Genomic DNA, 22,057 nt, shown 5'->3' with positions numbered 1-22,057 from the left:
AGAATAAAGGGGAGGTCATTTAAGATTGAGATGAGAAAAAACTTTTTCACCCAGAGAGTTGTGAATTTATGGAATTCCCTGCCACAGAGGGCAGTGGAGGCCAAGTCACTGGATGGATTTAAGAGAGAGTTAGATAGAGCTCTAGGGGCTAGTGGAGTCAAGGGATATGGGGAGAAGGCAGGCACGGGTTATTGATAGAGGATGATCAGCCATGATCACAATGAATGGCGGTGCTGGCTCGAAGGGCCGAACGGCCTCCTCCTGCACCTATTTTCTATGTCTATGTTTCTATGTAAAGAAATTCCTCCTCTTCTCCCTGCTAACGGTAAATCCTTTTATTCCGAGGCTGTGGCTGCTGGTCCTAGACTCTCCCATTAGTGGAAACATCCCCTCTACATCTACACTATCCAGGCATTTCACTATTCAATAAATTTCAATGAGGTCTCCCCCTCATCCTTCTAAACTCCAGCGAGTACAAGCCCAGTGCTGTCAAACGCTCATCATATATTAACCCATATTGTAGTAGCCTGGTATAATGTACTACATTATAACATTGACCTAACAAACATAGCATGTTTTACTGGAGCAATATGCAAGTACATCTGCTACATTTCATATAGAGTTCTTTCATGGTCACACGAGTGTTGATCGGAACCATTTCCAAGGTCAATAGCCTTACTTGTACGTAATCCACAGTCCGGCCCAGTGCCTTGAACGCAGTGTACATCACTTCTCGCTTGCCTCCCCACTTCTGCATCACGCAGACGCTCTTGTTTGACCTGATCAGCCCCGTGAGGTACTGCATGCTCTCCCTGTGAGACTCTTCGCTCTCCCCTGGCCCCCGCTCGTGGAAGTTGCTCTTCCACAGGTAGCTGGCCGAGCGGTCCCGTCCCATCACCTCGCCGAATATCTCCATCATGTAGCGGTCGTCGTCGTTGTTGCCGTCAATGACCATGATCACGATCATCCCCGGATAGCTCAGCCTTTTGACCGACAGCAGGCACTTTCGCAGGTAGTCTGGGTCCTCCTGGTAGGCCGCAATGCACAGAGCCACCGTCTTGTTGAGTTTTATGGGGGTTTCCAGTGTGCGTTTCATCTTCCGATGCTCCAAGAAGGCAAAGAGGCTTTGAAAAAGGAGGTGAAGGGATAAGATAGCTCCGTACAGTCCGAAAGAAAAGTAGTAATTGTCCGTGGCTATGAACTGATAACCTACGATATAAGCAGCTGCGATACCCACCAGAAGAGCAAGGCCAAACAAAGTAGTCCCCACAATCCGCAGGATGGAGGGGAGGCTTTTGCAGCGCATCTGTGGGGTCAGAGAGAAGCAGGGGTAAATTTCCACAATGTAACAAATCGCTACTAAAACTTTTACATCCAAATTCAATACCATGAAGGTTAACCGTTTCATGGTCGCTAGGCCCAAGATTACCCAGCTTTCCTTGGTTCACGTTATTGTTAGCTTCCAAGAGTAAACCATTCTAATAGGTCTATCTCTCTCTCTCTCTCTTGCCCATCTCCCTCGCCCCTCCCCCCCCCCCACTCTCACCCTCTCCCCTTACTCTAAATATCTTGCCTGCTCTCGCCTTGCCCTCTCTCGCTCTATATCACAATTCCTCTTTATTCTTACTCCATCTCCGCCACTCACCCAACACTCTCACATTCTCCCTTTATTCCACCCCTCTCCCTTTCTCTCAGTCTCTCTCATCCTATCCCTATTTTAAATCTCTCTCGTTATCCTTTTCTTATCCACCTCTCCCCCTTTCCCTCCGACTCTCTTCCTCCTCCCCTCGCTTCTCTCTCTCTCTCTCTCTCTCTCTCTCTCACGCATTCCCTCCCTCTCCCTCACACCCCTTCACTTTCCCTTTCACTCACTCCCTACTCCCTCCTCCCTCTTGCCGATATCCTCCCCATTGACACCATCATTCACTGGGGAAGTTCATTTTTAAACAGGGGGATCTCATGAAACGATGAGGGCAGCTCTCGTAGACAAGATTGGTTTACACGGGGTTTGATAGTAATCTGTTTTGAAGTGTTTAAAGACAACTGTAGAAATCAGGAAAAACAATGTTCTCAGATGAGAGGAACCAAGAACAAGGGTGCAGAACCTTCACAGGAGGGTCCCGTCCTTTAGAGGGGCAGGTTATATAAAAGATGGTGAGATGTTTGAACACTTGCCCTCTCAAAAGAACGTTACACTCAACTGCCAATTAACAATATCAAAATGTAAGTATTTAATGGTTAAGAGCATTAAAGCTTAAAGTTCAGGGATATAGACTATATTATAAACACATATTTAAATTGTCATCTTGGTCAGCACAGACATGGTGGGCCGAAGGGCCTGTTCATATTCTGAACTGTTCGATATTCTTTCAAATTGAGTCACGGTACAGGTCATCCCAACCTAACTGAATGAAGTTACTGAAGAAGAGTCTCGACCCGAAACGTCACCCATTCCTTCTCTCCAGAGATGCTGCCCGTTGAGTTACTCCAGTTTTTTTGTGTCTAACTGAATGATCATTCAGACTGGAGGGGCTGAATGGCCTCTTCCTGTGCTTACATATTCAATTAGCAGAAACGGTGACTGTGGCAGTGGCTGGAGAGCCAGAAGAGTTGGTAAACTGCTGCAGTTCACCGACACGCAAGACTTGACAGCAAACTGCTCATGAGCAATGAATGCAGCAGGAAGACCAGGGTGTTATTTTTTCCCTCCCAGTGTCTATGTACTGAAGGGGAGAGTCAGCAGGCAAACTGCTGCTGCCCTGCTCAATGTCTGGCTGCCTATATTCAGTTGGCCTTGGCCTCTGCTTCATGCTGTACTGTTTGTTTTTCCATTTGTCTCTGTTTATGTTACCTTTCAAGAGACAGTGTTCTTTCTGTTGGCTTACACTTTGCCTTTTCCTCTTCAAAATGCTTTAACATTAAACTGGCATGGGTTTCTGTGCAAATGCAATTCATTTCAAGGTACACATTTCCATGGTAACCATTCAGTTCCGGTGTGTGCAGTTCTCGAGCTGATAATCTTTCACCCGCCTGGAGAGCCTCTGCCTCACAGCAGCAGGGTCCCGGGTCTGATCCTGACCTACCTCTGCCGCTGTCTGGGTGGTGTTTGCACGTTCTCCCCGTGACTGTGTGGATTTCACAAAGTGGCCCTTCTGTGCTCCCACAATCCCAAAGATAGGTTAGGTAGGTGAATTAATCACTGTAAACTGCACCTTGTGTGTAGGTGAGTGATAGCGGCTATGGCGAGTTGATGGGAATGTGGGAAGAATAAAATGGGTTAGGAAATGATTCGTGTAAAATGGAGACACAAGAGACTGCAGATAGAGTAATAGAGTTATACAGAGTGGAAACAGGCCCTTTGACCCAACCTGCCCACACCGACCAACATGCCCCATCTACACTAGTAGAAACATAGAAAATAGGTGCAGGAGTAGGCCATTCGGCCCTTCGAGCCTGCACCGCCATTCAATATGATCATGGCTGATCATCCAACTCAGTATCCTGTACCTGCCTTCTCTCCATACCCCCTGATCCCTTTAGCCACAAGGGCCACATCTAACTCCCTCTTAAATATAGCCAATGAACTGGCCTCAACTACCTTCTGTGGCAGAGAATTCCAGAGATTCACCACTCTCTGTGTGAAAAATGTTCTCCTCATCTCGGTCCTAAAAGATTTCCCCCTTATCCTTAAACTTATCCTTAAAAGTCTCCCAAGCCTGCTTTTGGCCCATATCTCTCTAAACCTACCATATCCCTGTACCTTTCTAACGTTGCAATAGTACCTGCTGCACCCACCTCCTCTGGCAGCTTGTTCCATATACCCACCACCCTTTGTGTAAAAAAAAGTTACCCCTCAGGTTCCCATTAAATCTTTCCCCCCCTCATCAGATGCTGGAATCTTGAGCAAAAAGAAAACAAAATGCTGAAGGAACTCAGTGGGCCAGGCAGCATCTGTGGAGGAAAATGTACAAACAGCATTTTGAGTCGAGACCCCACTTCAGAGTGATTCATGTAAAGATTGGTCAGCAGGGTCTTGGAGGGCCAATGGGCCTGTTTCCACACAATCAGATTCTCTGAGGACACTAGCCATTGCGTTCAATGGTAGAGGGCAAAATCGCAGGGTTAGAGATTGTTATTTTCTGCTTTGTAAATTGTGGACACCTCCAAGTGATATTTATTGGTGAAACATTGATTGGAGCCAGGAAACTTGATTGTTTCAACTTAATATAGAGTTTAGAGACTTATGAAATACTCAGTAACGATGTCAGCCCCTTTTAATGAAATGACTGACCGACTTCCTGTAGTCTGTAACCAAAGCAATGGATGGGTTTAAGTTTCAGCTTCCACCCCCTCACCTTCCCCACCATCAAAGGGACACTGGACTCAATTATTCAACAGAAGCTACATTTATGCAAACATTTCATTATTCATTTTTTCTTTGGCCATTCAGTGTGTTTATTCATCTGCTGCCTTGGAGGAGGCTCACGTTGAAATGTATTTGCCCTCATCTGACAGGCAGGCAGTCCCCTGCTCCAAATCACTGGCCCATTTACTACTACTGGGACGACAGATGGCACAATGGGCTAAGTGTTCGGCTGGCGACCAGAAGGTGGCCGGTTCGAATCCCGCTTGGAGTGCATACTGTCGTTGTGTCCTTGGGCAAGACACTTCACCCACCTTTGCCTGTGTGTGAATGTGTGTGAATGTGTGTGAGTGATTGGTGGTGGTCGGAGGGGCCGTAGGCGCAGAATGGCAGCCACGCTTCCGTCAGTCTGCCCCAGGGCAGCTGTGGCTACAGAAGTAGCTTACCACCACCGAGTGTGACTGAGGAGTGAATGAATAATGCGATGTAAAGCGCCTTGAGTATTAGAAAAGCGCTATATAAATCCCATCCATTATTATTATTACATTGGTTGATTAAAGAAAAACCACTTCATGGTCGCCAACGAGGGAACGTGTTACTCTTGACTGCGAGTCTTCTGACCTCTCAGTTCGTGGGGGAATATTAATCCTATGCTTTGCCGGGTTTGTAGTGTCAAAGGCTTCGTTTTTCCATTGATAATTGACCAAGGACTAAACTCCCAAAATATAATAATCAATAATCTTTCAGGTGTTAAAATGAAAGTGGGTGAGAATTTCTAAATCATTAATGTGAAAAACTCAACAGTGTGCAAGTACACATTGTATTTTTAGACGTTTTAGAGGCAAATCTTTAAAAGGAGCATCCAACAACTACAATGAATTTAATAGACGTTGTGAGATTAACATGTGATGGAACACATGGAGAAGGATGCCTTGACTATAAATAATATCCGGTGTCTGCAAACATCCCCTAGCTCCTATCTCCTTCATATGCTTCGTAGAATCATTGATACTAATAGTATGCAAGGAGGAATTTTGACCTAACAGGTCACTGTTGGACCATAAAGAGAGTGCTGGGCTAATCTCAGAACCCTCCTCTCAGCTCCGGACTGATATTGGTATTGACATTGATTCATTATTGGTACATGTACCGGGATACAGTGAAAAGCTTTATTTGTGTGCTGTCTAATCAATTCATACTCTACATGAGAGCAATCAACCCGTTGACAAGTACAACAGTAGTGACAACAGAAAAATACCAGAGTTCAGAATATTAGCATTATGGTGTTACAGTTGCAGAGAAAATGCTGGGTAGGTTGGGAGATCAGGACTACAGCCTTAGCTTATGACAGGATCATTCAGTAATCTGATAACAAGGTGCGGCACAGTAGTGCAGCTATAGAGTTGCTGCCGTACAGTGCCAGAGACTCGGGTTCGATCCTGACTACTGTCTGTATGGAGATTGTACATTCTCCCTGTGACCGAGTGAGTTTTCCCTGGGTCCACCGGGTTCCGCACGCACTCCAAAGATGTACAGGTTTGTGGGTTAATTAGCTTTGATAAAATTGTAATTTGTCCCTAGTGTATAGGAAAGTGCTGGTGTACGGAGTGACAGATGGTCGACATGGACTTGGTGGGCTGAAGAGCCTGTTTCCATGTTTTATACCTCTAAAGTCTAAAGCAAACAATGAGAGAAGACTTTGTGCATGAATCTGGTGGTGCATGCTTTCATGTTTTTGAATCTTCTGCCTGACAGAAGAGGGGAGAAGAGGGACTGGAACAAAACTGGATAATCTTGATTATATTTGTTGCTTCTCAAGGTAAGGTGAAGTGTAGATGGAGTCGATGCTCAAGTGGTTATTAAGGTAATATAAAATATGATAATGGTTTATCCTCCACTCGTGGCGCAGCTTGTAGTGCGACTGCCTCACAGTGTCACAGAGACCCAGGTTCAATCCTGACCTCGGCTGATGTCTTGTGGAGCTTCTTTTATGCTCCCTGTGGCCAAGATGTTTTCCTGCAGGCTGTTCCTGTTGCCTTCCACATGCTAAAGACATGCGGGTTGGTTGGGTAATTGGCCACTGGTGTGTGGGTGAGCTGTAGATCCTGGGTTGAATTGGTAACGATGTGGCGAGAATAAAGTTGTGTATGATTAGTATAAATGTGTAGTTGATGGTCATTGTGTGTGACAGTGTAGGGGCAAAGGGCCTGTTTCCTGGCAATATCTCTCTATCTGTCTATGCCCCACCCTGTCAGGGAGTGAGTGTACATGTCACCACTCTTTTAAAAGTAATTCCTTCCTCCCAAATCCCTTCTATTTCTTTAAATCCATGTTCCAAGTTACTGTGTTTTATTGCAAAGGGAAGGATCCTATCTGGTCCTCCACAACCCCGTGCCTTGATTAAATCTCCCATTAGCATAGAAAATAGGTGCAGGAGTAGGCCATTCGGCCCTTCGAGCCTGCACCGCCATTCAATATGATCATGGCTGATCATCCAACTCAGTATCCTGTACCTGCCTTCTCTCCATACCCCCCCGATCCCTTTAGCCACAAGGGCCACATCTAACTCCCTCTTAAATATAGCCAATGAACTGGCCTCAACTACCTTCTGTGGCAGAGAATTCCACAGATTCACCACTCTCTGTGTGAAAAATGTTTTTCTCATCTCAGTCCTAAAAGACTTCCCCCTTATTCTTAAACTGTGATCCCCTTGTTCTGGACTTCCCCAACATCGGGAACAATCTTCCTGCATCTAGCCTGTCCAACCCCTTAAGAATTTTGTAAGTTTCTATAAGTTCCCCCCTCAATCTTCTAAATTCTAGCGAGTACAAGCAGAGTCTATCCAGTCTTTCTTCATATGAAAGTCCTGCCATCCCAGGAATCAGTCTGGTGAACCTCCTCTGTACTCCCTTCATCGGATCTAAAGAAACTTCCCCCGCCTTGACAGCGTCTCCTCATAACTAAACTTCTCCAGTGTGGCAACATGTTCGCAAATGTCCTCTGTAACATTGAGACCAGTACTTTGGACAGCACTCCAAGTGCAAGATGTAACTAATTACATACAATGTTCAACAGCAAGACAAATCTATCTGCTCCATGCTGATGGTTGGGGTTTCTGTCCAGTCCTCGCCATCTCCTTCCATTGTCATAGTCTTCTATCGCTTCTTTCCTTGTGTATTTATCCGGCTTTCCTTTAAATAGATCTTTGCTCTCCATCGCACTAATCCCTGTGGGACGGATACTCCACGCTCTCCTTACTCTCTGGGAACAGAGATTTATGCCACATTCCTTGATGGAATTACGAGTCTGAAGTAGCCACAAGGTGAACCTCTGGATATCTAGGTTGTCTCATGGAAGTACCTGATGTTCTGATTTCCAGCAGTGTCAATGAAGTACAACCTGCAGCAACTGTGGTAAGGAGGAGGAATTCAATTGTCAACGATAGGCACAAAAAGCTGGAGTAACTCAGCGGGTCAGGCAGCATCTCTGGAGACATTTCAGGTCGGAACCCTTCTTCTTGTCTGAAGAAGGGTTCCAACCCAAAACATGGTCTATTCCTTTTCTTCAGAGATGTTGCCTGATCCCTGGAGTTACTCCACCATTTCATGCCCATCTTCGGTATAAACCAGCATCTCCTGTTTCTTCCGTCTCTCTGCATGTTTGATCACTACGGATTGGGGATGTCACCAGAGATCAGGTTGGACTAAAAGATGAGAAAGTTCTGTTAAGGTTTCCACTGGTGTGAGAAAACAATATATTTCAAGAAATCAGGCGATTCTAAGAGTTAATTTTAAAAGTATACAAGGAACATTTTGTTTGGACCTAAGAACTTGATTTATTCTGTGATGTTCAACCAATTGAGGAAATCATCAAAGCATCCATAGGGCTTGCAATTCTTGATTATTTCCCCGATATAGCACGATTTAGTTGGGTCGCAGGGCCTATTTCCATGCTGCATGAGTATGTGGTCTCAAGGATAGGGGATAATGCAGGAAAACACTGCTGAGATAGGAGTTTGGCTACAATAGGGGGATATTGCAGGCAATCTGTATTCTCATGGCATGAGATATCAGCAAGGTACAAATGCTGATAGTACAGAATAAATATAGGTTTATTTTCAACTATTCTTCATTGTTTCTCGGTAGTATTGTGATCCTCAAACTATAAAAGACCCCAGGTACACAAAAATGCTGGAGAAACTCAGCGGGTGCAGCAGCATCTATGGAGCGAAGGAAATAGGCAACGTTTCGGGCCGAAACCCTTCTTCAGACCCTGTTTATAAAAGACCCTGTTTGCAGACCAAATTCACAAAATTCAGTTCAAAGCCTTTTGGTATTAAAAAGATTGGTGAATCGTGAATGGTTATTCAAATGGCAATGTCACTATTTCAGGACCAATCATCAGCAAACGTAATGGGGTTAAATACATAAACACATCCTGCAACAAAATCAGCCCAAGTGATAAACCTTCCCGTGAAATAAAGGCTCTGGAAAATGTTGGTTTCTATTGTTTTAATGAACCTTTAATCTCAAAAGATGCACAGCATACAAGAAATCTGTCGCTACCTCCTGATACATTGAGGTACCGAGGAAAGGCCCCCGACTCGAAACGTTGACTGCGTTCTCATTTGTAGACACTGCTTGACTGGCCGAGTTCTACCAACATTTGTTTTTCTTATGGGTTGATCATGAATGGCAGTGCTTTGGGTTTCAGAGAGAGAATAAACCTTGCCGCCTGGAGCACCGAGAAACAATATCCTTGTTCAGCATTATCTGGTCCAAACCAATAACATTGTCTACAGCCTGTAGTTTATTTGATTGTAATTTTTTGGCCAAATGTTGATCCCACACAGAATATATTGAATCCAGGGCAGAGTGTACTTGATGTAGTGATTGGCAGATGGCCTTGTAACCAGTAGCCTGGTTCAGATAGGGACAGTGGTCTCTGTGTCAGAACATAGGTGCCTCAAGTCCCACTCCAAGGGCTAAGGCAATGTTTCAGTGGTCGCAGTGGGAAAGGCCTGCTTAGATGACATGCAGGACTTTCGAGAAAGGCTGAAGGCATTACCCTGGCTCCACCTTGGCTATTTAAAAAAGGGGGGGGGGTGTGTTGCTTGCATGCGTGTGTGAGATTATGTGTGTGTGTGTGAGACTGTGTGTGAGCGAGTGTGTGTGTGTATGTGAGAGATTTTGTATATGTGAGTGTGTGTGTGTGAGTGTGTATGAGTGTGTGTGAGTGTGCGTGATTGCATGTGTGAGTGTGCGTGATTGCATATGTGAAGGCATGATAACCAGGAACAATCGGCAACAACTATCTCCAAACCACAATGCCACTGGCACGAGAAGGCCATAGAAAGGCTTACAACTGTGTGTCACCTTACTCAACCTTATCCACAGAGGTAATGTGAAGGGCGCTATGCCAATGCAAACCTTTCTAAGCTGCACTAATGATGCTTTATCATCCTATTAGAGAGAATTATGGCCTCCAGATATTAGGGGCGCTGTAACTCGAGACTGGTTGCCAGTGCCAAACAAGGAGTCAAGCTGCACAATGACATCAGATGACTGCTCATACCTTGTATCAGACTACCCTGGGTTATAGCTTCCCTCTTTCTTTAAAGCTAAGAGAAACTCTCTTTTTTTTAATAACGTTCAAATCAAGCTCTGAGCATAATCAGGGCCATCTGTGAGCAGTAATCACAGACTCTGTTGAAAGTCCCACCCTGCAGATGGGAAGTTAAGGGTCACATCTGGATCTGATTCACTGAACTAACCCAGCAACCGTGTATGTAACAATCAAGGCTCTATATCTTGTGCCTTAACTTACTTCTAAATAGTCTCTAACTTTACAGATCCCATGTAATTTCACTTCCCGTCAAGGAGAGATGGAAATCAAGTGATTGTAACCGAGAGCATGGTGGAGATTTTAAAGAGTTGGGCCAGTGATTGGAGGGTAGGAGAGAGTAAAGGAACAGAGTGGGATTACAGAGGGTCTGCACTGGAGGATAAACACAGTTGGCTCCAATTGCCTCTTCCTGTCCTGCAATTTATTTCAAGGCTGCCATTCCGTTTGACTCTTGACCGCTCAATATAACATTCAAACTACTTACCGAGTCAGAATCGCCCCACAATCCTCCCTCCATTGCAATGCACTAGGTAACTATTAATACCCCTCTGAGATGTTGACGGAAAAGTTGAAACGCTGGATTCTCTGTACACATTGTCCACATTACACAAACCTCAGTTCTGTGATACATTGTGCTTCATCTTTGCTCTCAGGCAACCACTGGGACATTTATAACTTCACCAAGGATTAAAGCATACACTGCCACAGAGAAACTCAAAGGCAGATTCAGAGCACCACATGAGTCTAAAACGCTAATGGCAAAACACTCGGTTCCTTTTTGGATAAACTTGATTGCATCTATCTTTAAATGAATTGAGTTCCACGTCTGCAAACCCTCTGGCTTACCAGAAACACTACTTTCTTTGTAAAGTCTTTAAGCATCCAATGCCAAATATAATTCATCTGACAAACCCTGAGATGTATGTCAATTCACAAGGCTGCATTGGTAACTACTTGGTTTGTGCTGCTGAGGTAAAATTATAATTCAGTCCATTCAAAGTCCACTAGTAGCTGACCCGAATTCTGCCAACACTAATGCAAACCCATTAACATTGACAAACAAATGCTGTTTAAATGAAATAAAATGAGAAAATGTTGGGAAATACTCAGCAGGTCAGACAGCATCTGTGTGTGGGGGGGGGGGGGAACGGGGTTACTGTATTGGGTTCACATCCTGTCATCTGAAGAACCTGTTGAGTATTCCCAACATTTCTGCTTTAATTTTAGAAATGCCATATTATTTGTGACTTTCTCGTACTTTAAATTACATTTCTAGTTGTATGAAAAGGTGCCTGGCCCGAAGACGCGAAACACGCTCTTCTAGACAAGTGAGCGTCGGTTTCCATTCTGGCCACGTGGGAAAGTGCAATCGTTGGGAATGTTCAGCAGGGTGGGAATTCCAGTAGTGAGGAATATGCGATAAATTGAGATATTGGATAGCTGGGATTAAGCGATTGGGGAAATTCAGGGGGTGGCAATATGCAATTATTGGGTCTGTTGGTTGGGAATATGCAATGGATAGTCAATTGTCGTGGTTGGGAATATTCAACAGCTGGGAGCTATCTAGTGGTTGGTCGCAGGGTGTATTCCGTGGGTAGGTCATCTTCCCCAGGGTTGTCCACACCTTCTCACCGCCACCACGCGTCACGTCACTCCCGGGGGCTCCCGGGTCCCGAGGGGAATTCCCTTCGCACGCAGCCAATCGGCTGGCTGGGCGTGACGTGGGATGGGACAGTGACGCAACAAAAGGGGGTGTTCCCCTGGTCGGCGGCGGCGGCGCCACGAGGTTTGCCCCACAATAGGGAGGTTATGGGACGGGCTGGGCTGCACATACACCCGTCTGTGGGCAAGACTAGCCGGAGCTCCCCGCTCAACGAAGCAGCAGCTCCAGCAGCAACCCCATCCAACCTCCCCGCCTTTTCATCTCTCGCAAGGTAACGTGAAGACATGCAGCAACGGTTTCAAACAAATGCCTCCAAATTCAGCATCAACCTCAACATGACTTAAAAAGCGTGCTCCAAAAGTCCCTCTTACACGCGGCGATAAAATAAAGATGATCTGAAATGCATTCTTCCACTTGTGGATTAGCAGGCGGAAAAAAAAAAGCTCGAAGGGAGATTCCATCATTAACAAACCTTAACCAAAAAAAAAAATCCTACCGATGCATAGAAACATAGAAAATAGGTGCAGGAGGAGGCCATTCGGCCCATTCGAGCCAGCACCGCCATTCATTATGATCATGTCTGATCATCCACAATCAGTAACCCGTGCCTGCCTTCTCCCCATACCCCTTGATTCCACTAGCCCCAAAACTCCCTTTTAAGTTCATTCAGTGAATTGGCCTCAACCGCCTTCTGTGGCAGAGAATTCCACAAATTCACAACTCTCTGGGTGAAAAGGTTTTTTTCCCCCATCTAATTTTTCAATGGCCTCCCCTTTATTCTTAAGACTGTGGCCCCTGGTTCTGGACTCCTCCAACATTGGGAACATTTTCTTGCATCTAGCTTGTCCAGTCCTTTTACAATCTTATATGTTTCTATGAGATCCTCTCGTTGGGATTTTACCAGCAGCGCTCATTTCCCTGTAAGGCAGATGCTAGTTATCCCCCCGTTCTCACATCCTCACTCCTGCTACATTTACCAGATATACAGCTGTTGAAGGAAAGGGGGAGGCTGAGAGATCCGTCTAACCCAACCCCAGCCACGGACCAGATACTGGGCCTAACTAACCCTTCGTGTACAAAAGTGCTTCATCGTTTCAACAAGATCCGTCTCTTTGCAACCCGTCACTAAGAACAAGACAAGTTTACTGGTACCAACCATAAATATAAAAAAATAAATTAAAACTCTGCCGATGCTGCAATCGCAATGTTGTGTTTTCTTTTACAATTAAGTAATAACAATCTTGTCCGTCGGGTAATTAAAAACGAATTCACCCACCTCGCTAAGTCCTCTGATTGAAGTGGTGTCACTCCTGAGTTAAGCACAGTTGTCCCGTGTGTGTGCGCGATGTGTGTGTGTGTGGGGTCTTCTCAATTCAAGTCTCGGGATAGAGTCAGTGCTTCATCCTGTGCTCGGGGGGCACTTGGATCAAACGGCACGTACACGAACTGTAAAAAAACTGAGCTTGAATTTGTGCGGAGAGAACGGACGCTTCCAAAAACAGCAAAAGCTTCTGCAACTTTTCACTCCAGCGTCCCTGGACATCAAATCTTCAGTCCCAACACCAGAGGGTTAAAATATTGCTTCCCCCAGCTGGTGACGATTTTTTTCAGCATCAACCTAGACACGTCTGTTACCAAAATAAATAAAACTTAAATATGTTTAGAATACTCGCATTGGTTCTTTTTGCATTCATTCGCAGTTAGCTTCTTGCGCGCCCAGGGATGAAATCAAACCCAGGAGAACCAAATCCGCGCAGAAGTCACTTTCCTCCCACTAAATCGTGCGTAATCTCAACAGGCTGCCCGGCTTCTTTATTCGGGTCTCCTCCTCTTCGGTGTACTGACTTTCTCTTAACACTAGTACAGCCCAAAGGAAGTTTCGCGTCTTTTATAACAAGGCTAAGCATTTTTTTTGGTCGATGAATCGATGGGGTTTCGGTGGGAGGGAGGGGAGGGGGGATGCGGGGGGAGGGAGGGGATTCTAAAACCCGCCCACCCGGCGGACTGAGCACAAATCATAGCTTCCCTGGAAACCAACCCTCTCCGCTGCCTTACTACCTGGAAAGAGGCTGGAATTCTTTAACTGTAGTAGTCTATTCACGCTGTACTTCTGAACAGGGGAACATTTATATTTTACCGCTGTCACCGGCCAAGACTTGCGTGTGCTTGAGTGTGTGTGTAAGAGAGGGAGAGAGAGAAAGAAAGAATGTTCCTGTGTGCTGTCTGAATGTGAACATGTGATGATAGGAGCATAATTAGGCCATTCGGCCCATCTTATCTACGCCGCCATTCAATCATGGCTGATCTATCTCTTCCTCCTAATCCCATTATCTTGCCTTCTCCCCATAACCTCTGACACCTGCTGTGTGCGTGTGTGTGTGTGTGCTTGTTTATCTGTGTCTGTCTCTTTATGTATATGTGTCAGAGAAAGTTTAACTCTGGTCTTAGATTCAGATACAGATTAGTTTATTGTCAAATACATCAAGGTGCAATGAAATTCCTTGTTCACATGAAGTGCATAAACAGTATACATGCAGTGATGATGAGTACAACACTAAACACAACAAAGAGTGCAAAACAGCAAAATGGTAGTGCATCCACTACAGTACAATTTGAAGCAGTGCAACAAAAATACTGCAATATAATAAAAGAATAACTGAATAAGACAGGGTTAATGGTCAGTGAATGCAGCAGCACCTCAGGGAATGTGAAATTCACCAATGTGAAAGAGACTTCTGTGGTTCAGGAATCTGATAGCAGTGGAGATGAAGCTGATCTTAAGTCTGGACTTCCGGGCTTTCTAACTCCTGTACCTTCTCCCAGAAGGTAGAAGAGAGAAAAAGGAATAGCCAAGATGGCAGGCATCCTTGATGATATTTTCAGCCTCCTTCATGCAATGCACCATGAAGATGGAGTTTGTTGCCGTGAGTGGTGAGCCTGTGATGGACCAGGCTATGTTCACCACTCTCTGCAGGTTCAGCAGCTCTCGAGCAGAGCAGTTGCCATGCCAGACTGAGATGCATCCTGTCACAATACTTCCTATGGCGTGTCTGTAGAAATTTGAGATAATCCTTGTGGACATGCCAAATCTCAGACACCTAAGAAAGTAAATACATTTTCTCGATCACCGCATCAGTGTGCAGGGACCCGGTTAGGATACTGGTGAGATGGATGCCCAGGAACATGAAGGTGTGACCATTTCTACAGCAGCTTCATTGATGAGGACAAGTCTGTGCAAAGCACCTCCATCCCAATCCCCCACCACTTCCTTCGATCAACAACCAACATATTCGCCATGGTGACCTTAAGGGATAGATTGTTCTGAAAACATGGTACAAGGAAGGGGCCAACTCACCAAAACCCCATTGATTCATCCTTTGTCTTACAACATATGTCCAATTGTTGTTATTGATCCAGCCAACGACAGTTAAAGATTGAGTTGATGTTGTACTTGGCCTCATATTCATGGTCACGTGTACAAGGAGTTGAGCAGTTGAGCACACAACTCTATGGGACTTCACGTTATGGATCATGTCTGAATGACGGTCAATGAGTCCAGAAGCCAGTTGCAGATGGAGTCCCCAATACCAAGGCCCAGAAGTTTAGAGATGAATTATACCAGTACTGTGGCAATGACACCTGAGCTGTCATCAATGAATTGCTTCCTGATAATGGTGTTATCACTGTCAAGGTGATCTAGAGCTGAGTATAGTGTAAGGAAGGTGATATCCTCTCCAGACCTATTTGTCCTCTATTTAAATTCTAAGAAGTTCATAAATTCTAGTTCTAGCAGAATTAGGCCATTCAGCCCATCAGGTCAACTCTGCCATTCAATATAACTCCACCATATAATGGCTGAGCTATCTTTCCCACTCAACCCCATTCTCCTGCCTTCCCCCCCATAACCCCTGACATCTGTTCTAATGAAGGTCTAAACAGTGTGAGCCTAGATGTGTGTCAGGTTGAAAGTGCCTTAAGTTCACATTGACTTCTGTCTTGAAGCAATTTCAGATTGTGTACCAAGACCCAACATGACAAGGATGTGCCGAGTGGCTTATATTCTCGACTGTGTTGTTATCTTAGAATTCATGACATGCAAAGAACCGTTTACCACAGTGTATCCTTCCCCACATACAAAGCGTAGAATCCACCAGCACACAAGGAGACCGCTCGGTCCTTCCAGCTGGTACTGGTTCTTCGAAAGAGATTTTTAATCAACTCCACTCTGTTTTTTCTCAGATCACTGCAGGTTTCCCCTTCCAGTAATAATGTCCTGACAATAGTCCTTTACGTGTATCTCTTTGTTTTTTGAGGAAGGAGGGTTGCATCTGGGTGTCGTTAACGGGAACGACTCTATTGAAAATACGCTACAACTTAATTTGCAGCGGGAGTGAGTAGACCCATTCACATCTGTCTGCGCTTCAGTGTTCCCCGTGTAATGATCAACAGAGGGCGCCGCAGGCGGTCTCCGGGAAATCAACTCTGGACAGAGCAGGAAGTAATCGCCCAGAAACGGCCGCAAACCGAAAGCTGTCAACTCGCATTAACGCTATAGTATCAGGCTTGAAGTGTACCGCGCCGGACACAGAGAGAAAAGGACGGGCCACTCGGTCGCTCGGACTGTAACTAGAGCAAGCGTGATGGGCCGAACGGTCTCCTGAACTAGAGGATTCCACGTCGAGAGAGGGGCTGCAGTCACAGAATACCACAAGGTACACAAAAATGCTGGAGAAACTCAGCGGGTGCAGCAGCATCTATGCAGCGAAGGAAATAGGAAACGTTGCCTATTTCCTTCGCTCCATAGATGCTGCTGCACCCGCTGAGTTTCTCCAGCATTTTTGTGTACCTTCGATATTCCAGCATCTGCAGTTCCTTCTTAAACAGAATACCACAATGCTGATCAAGATACCTGTCCTATTTGCCCAAGGGTCTCAGTGCTCACATTGTTGTCCTGTGGAAGGGTTGAGCTAACCAGCCTCGTCTAAGGAACCACAGGGAGACCACATGCAAAGGGTGGAAGGCAAACACTGTCAACTGGCATATTACCTGACGACCACCAGGCACCTCTGCCCATCCTGTGCTATTTGCCTCAGCACCAAGAGGTTGCAACCGTTGTGAATGCTGCCCGAGAGAGGAATTTCCCTGTTGGCAATAGACAGGGTCATAAGGGATGTAGGTAACTCAGGTGGATGGTCACAGTCTTTTCCCCAAGGAGGGGGAATATAAAACGAGATGGCATAGGTTGAAGGTACACAAAATTGCTGGAGAAACTCAGCAGGTGCAGCAGCATCTATGGAGCGAAGGAAATAGGCGACGTTTCAGGCCGAAACCCTTCTTCAGGTTGAAGATGAGATTGGAAAGATTTAACAAAGACCTGATGGGCAATTGTTTCACATAGAGGTGTGACAGAAGGAGTCCAATTACATTATTTAAAAGATACTAGACCAAGGGGGACCTGTTGGGTCCCGTCCCCTCAACACACACACAGCTTCAAGCTCCTGGCTGTACACATCTCTCAAGATCTGTCTTGGGATCAGCTCAGTGATGCAATCACAGGGAAACCTCATCAACAATGCTTCCATTTCCTCAGAGGTTTGAGGACATTCGGCATGTCACCAAATATTCTATCAAGTCAAGTCAAGTCACTTTTATTTATATAGCACATTTAAAAAACAACTCTCGTCGGCCAAAGTGCTTTACATAGGTGGAGGTACTAATGTTATACAACAGTGGTTCATAGATTAAATACAAACATCACTACATACATATAGACCTCGCTCAGAGGACGTCAAGAAAGGCTTGGGAGTAGAGATGAGTTTTAAGTCTCGACTTAAAGGAGTCGATATCAAGCATATACAGGTGTACAGTGGAGAGCATACTGACTGGTTGCATCACAGCTTGGGTCGGTGATTCTATGACCAGAAATGCATGAGGCTGCAGAAAGTGGTGGACATTGCCCAGTCCATCACAGATATCACTCTCCCAACCATTTCAGGATCTACAGGATGCGCTGTCTTAAGAAAGCAACTAATATTATCAAAGACCTACAGCACCCTGGCAACACTCTCATCTCGCTGCTTCCATCAGGAAGAAGGTACAGGAGACTAAGAACCATTACTTCCAGATTCAACAATAGCTTCCTCCCATCAACCATCAGGATCTGGAACCTCCCTACACAACCCTAACCTCAAACTACCTCAACAGCGAGCGACTGTGGACATTGTAGAGGCTGCATTTCATACTTTGGATTCCATGGTCTTATTTACCAAGAATAATTCTTGGTTTCTTGCCATAGAGGGAGTACAGAGAAGGTTCACCAGACTGATTCCTGGGATGGCAGGACTTTCATATGAAGAAAGACTGGATAGACTTGGCTTGTACTTGTTAGAATTTAGAAGATTGAGGGGGGATCTTATTGAAACTTACAAAATTCTTAAGGGACTGGACAGGCTAGATGCAGGAAGATTGTTCCCGATGTTGGGGAAGTCCAGAACAAGGGGTCACAGTTTAAGGATATGGGGGAAGTCTTTTAGGACCGAGATGAGAAAAACATTTTTCACACAAAGTGGTGAATCTGTGGAATTCTCTGCCACAGAAGGTAGTTGAGGCCAGTTCATTGGCTATATTTAAGAGGGAGTTAGATGTGGCCCTTGTGGCTAATGGGATCAGGGGGTATGGAGAGAAGGCAGGTACAGGATACTGAGTTGGATGATCAGCCATGATCATATTGAATGGCGGTGCAGGCTCGAAGGGCCGAATGGCCTACTCCTGCACCTATTTTCTATGTTTCTGTTTCTATAATTGATTTACTTCTTATATCTTTACTTTATTGTGTTGTTACGTTTAATGCTGCAACAAGTAAGAATGTCATTGCTTTTGTCCTAACACATATGACAATTAAACACTCTTGACTCTTTAAAGGAAAAGTATAGAGGAGTATAGAAGTTGGGAGGTTATGTTGCAGTTAAACAAGTCGTTGGTGAGGCCTCATTTAGAGTTCAGTTCTCGGCACCACGTTATAGGAAAGATGTTGTCCAGTTGGAAAGGGTGCAGGGAAGCTTGGTGAGGATGTTGCCAGGGCTCAAGGGCCTGAACTAAAGGGAGAGGTTGAGCAGGCAAGGACTTTATTCCTTGGAGCGCAGGAGGATGAGGGGTGATCTTATAGAGGTGTACAAAATCATGAGAGGAATAGATCAGGTAGATAGATACACAGCATCTCTTGTCCAGAGTAGAGGAAGCAAGAACCATAGGTTTAAGGTGAAGGGCAAGATTTATTAGGAACCTGAGGAGTCATTTTTTCATACAGAGGGTGGTGCATGGAACGAGTTGCCAGAAGTGGTAGTTGAGGCAAGTAGTATAGCAACATTTAAGAAACAATTGGACAGGTACATGGATAGGACAGGTTTAGAGGAACGTGGGCCAAACGCAGGCAGGTGGGACTAGTGTGGATGGTACATGTTGGTTGGTGTGGGCAAGTTGAGCTGAAGGGCTTATTCTGTATGTCTCTATGACTAAGTTCAGAGGGATATGGGAGAAATTCACGCAAATAGCCATCAGGAAATCACCTTGGTCAATGTCGATCAGTTGGGCCGAAGGGCCTTTTACTGTGCAGTAGAACACTATGAAGGGCTAGTATAGATAGGTACTTGATGGTGGGCCAAAGGGCCTGTTCCATTGCCGAGGGACTGTGTGAGACACAATATATCTCAAACCGCCAGAAGCCAGTTGTGGTCATCGACGTGTCTTAAAACAGTGCACGGAATCTAGCAGTTTGTGAAAACATGTCTCCAGCAAAAACAATTAGCTTTGAATTTGAAATGCCTTGTACACCACGGCTCAAGGGTCATTCTCAGAGTTCAGACTCTGTCAAACCTGCCTCAAGATACAGAAGGTGATGTTTCTAATCCTGCAGTGTCAGGAGTGCAGCCTGTACCGTGAACCAGACGTCAGTGAGGCCGCTGGCTGGCCTCAATATCCTACGACCTACAAATCCCACACAAGGGCTCCTGAAATTCTAGTAAATTCCCCAAAGTACTTTGACCGAAAGCGTTCCCAACTCCAGGGAAACCCGCTGCAGGCAGCGGGAGGCCGGTTCTGGAGATTAGTGATGCATATGGTGTCATTGCATTTCTCGCAACAGGGTCCTTTGCGAAGGGCGGACTTGTTGTTGTTGGGACGCATCTGAGTCGGGCTCTTGGTCAGAGCTGGGCGTTGGGTGGCAGCATAACAGCAAAGAACGCAAGAGAGGCACATTATTGCATACAATCTCCATAAACACCAACAAAAAGGAAAGGCTATATCTCTGTATCCCACACAGTCCCCAAGATCCCTCACTATCTACTTCCTTCCAGCCTCTTAACACTGTAACCCTCTCTGGCCCCTCCACCTTTCCTATCTTTGAAACCCCTTCCAGCCCCTACACTGCTCCCTTCAAATCTCTGTATCTCCTTCAGCCCCCACTCCCTCACCATATCTACAACCTGTTCGAGCTATTACATGCCTCCCCATCTCTGTGACGTCCTCTGGGCCCTACAATCCTCTCTATCTCCGTAATGCCCTCTGTAACCATCCCTTATATTCTCCCTACTTCTGTAACTCCCTCTGGTTCTTAACCCTCTTCTAATCTTTGTAACTTCTTCTGGCCCCGATATCCCTGCCTGCCTCTGTAACCACCTCTCTGGACCCTATATCCTTTCCTACATCTGTAACTCTCTCTGACCCCCCTCCCCCCCGAATATGAATTATGTTATCCTGAACATCATTCATATTCAAATGAAAACAAAATACCGGAGACACTCAGCACGTCAGGTAGCACTTGTAGAGAGAGAAACAGAGTTAACACCTCCAGGCAACAATACACACTCTCTGCGGACAGCAGCAGCTTTCTCTCCAGCTCCTTCCACCATGCTCTTTGTGAGGACAGCGTTCCATTTTGCCAGCCCTGTCACATCTTGTTTCACTAGCCATGCCTTCCACTCCAGTGCTCTTGTGATATCTTACTTGTCATTCAGGCTGATTTCCTCTCCATCAGAATCAACAGGGAATATCATCTGTGTCTCTTCACTTTCCTGCCCTCTCTCTCTCTCTCTCTTCCTATCAGCACAGTGGCACAGTGAGTGGAGCTCTGTCTCTCAACTCCAGAGAACTGGGTTAAATCTCTACCTCTGGTACAGTCTGAGTAAAGTTTGCACATTCTCCCTGTGACTGGGCAGTTTCCCCTCACATCACAAGGATGTGCAAGCTGGTGGGTTAATTAGCTGCTGTAAATTGCCTCTGGCGTGTTGGTGAGTGGTAGAACCTGGGGCAAGTTAAAGGGAATTCAGAGAGAGAATTTAGAAAAAGGTATTATTGTTAGATTAGTGGAAGTGGTTGGTCTGAATTTAATGGGCCGAAGGGCTTGTCTCCATGCTGTATCTCTCTTTGATTCTATAGGTTACAGCAAATATGACATATCCCAATCCCCACCCCACAACCTCCATATTCAATGGTACACAAAAATGCTGGAGAAACTCAGCGGGTGCAGCAGCATCTATGGAGCGAAGGAATGGAGCGGAGATATTCAATGGACTGGTCTCCATAATATCCGCAACATTGAACGGAATGTCACCATCACATAATGATCCCCCTCCTCCTTCAGCATTCCAAAAGGCACCTCAGTAGTTACAACATCTGATGTTTTCACTCTTTCTATCCCATGATCCAGTGAATCCAACATTCCTTCCAGATTTGTACTCCTCCCGATCGAGGTTACTGCATCTGTTGGGGGTTACCTCAGGATTAGAGAAATCAAATGTACAGTAGCTGGGATGCAATGACCCATTAGAGTTAGAATTAGAATTAGATCCTTTATTTGTCATTCAGACCTTACGGTCTGAACGAATTGTCGTTACCTGCAGCCATACATATAATAATAAACAACAGAACAGACAGTAAACACAAATTAACATCCACCACAGTGAGTCCACCAAGCACCTCCTCACTGTGATGGAGGCAAAAATCTTAGGGCTGCTGTCTCTTCCCTCCTCTTCTCCCTCTGCGCTGAGGCGATACCCCACCGGGCGATGGTAAGTCAGTCCCGTGGCTCACCGAGCTCCGCGAACGGGCCGGTTCAAACTCCGCGGCCCGGGGTGGTCGAAGCTGCCGCCCTCCAGTCCAGCGGACGCAGCTGTTGACGATGTCGTCCACTGGCCCGCGGCCGAACCCCGGACTCAGGCCGCCGCCGCCAGAACGCCGTCTCAGCCACCGGAGCACCGTTCCAGCCTCGAGCCGGGTCGCCCTCACGTGAGCGCCGTTCCACCCTCGAGCCAGGCCGCCCTCACGGGAGCGTCTCAGCCCCGCGCCAGGCCGCCCTCACGGGAGCGCCGTTACCCTGGAGCTGGGCCGCCCTCACGGGAGTGCTGTTACCC

General features: G+C 45.9%; 1 protein-coding gene across 1 annotated transcript in view; it reads right to left on the bottom strand.

Moving 5' to 3' along the window:
• Positions 1–13,590, bottom strand: part of has2 (hyaluronan synthase 2) — a 40,876-nt gene extending 27,286 nt beyond the window's left edge. Inside the window, exons 1-2 of the mRNA XM_033019094.1 lie at positions 12,928–13,590; positions 680–1,306 (exon numbers count right to left, since the gene is read on the bottom strand). Of these exons, the coding sequence (XP_032874985.1) occupies positions 680–1,306 (627 nt within the window). The 5' untranslated portion in view covers positions 12,928–13,590. The remainder of the gene's footprint in view (positions 1–679; positions 1,307–12,927) is intronic.
• Positions 13,591–22,057: the final 8,467 nt, after the last annotated feature.

The sequence above is a fragment of the Amblyraja radiata genome, chromosome 4, assembly GCF_010909765.2.
Source record: "Amblyraja radiata isolate CabotCenter1 chromosome 4, sAmbRad1.1.pri, whole genome shotgun sequence".
Lineage (NCBI taxonomy): Eukaryota > Metazoa > Chordata > Chondrichthyes > Rajiformes > Rajidae > Amblyraja > Amblyraja radiata.
Note: the sequence above shows the minus strand (reverse complement) of the source record. Positions and strands in the feature narration are given on the sequence as shown.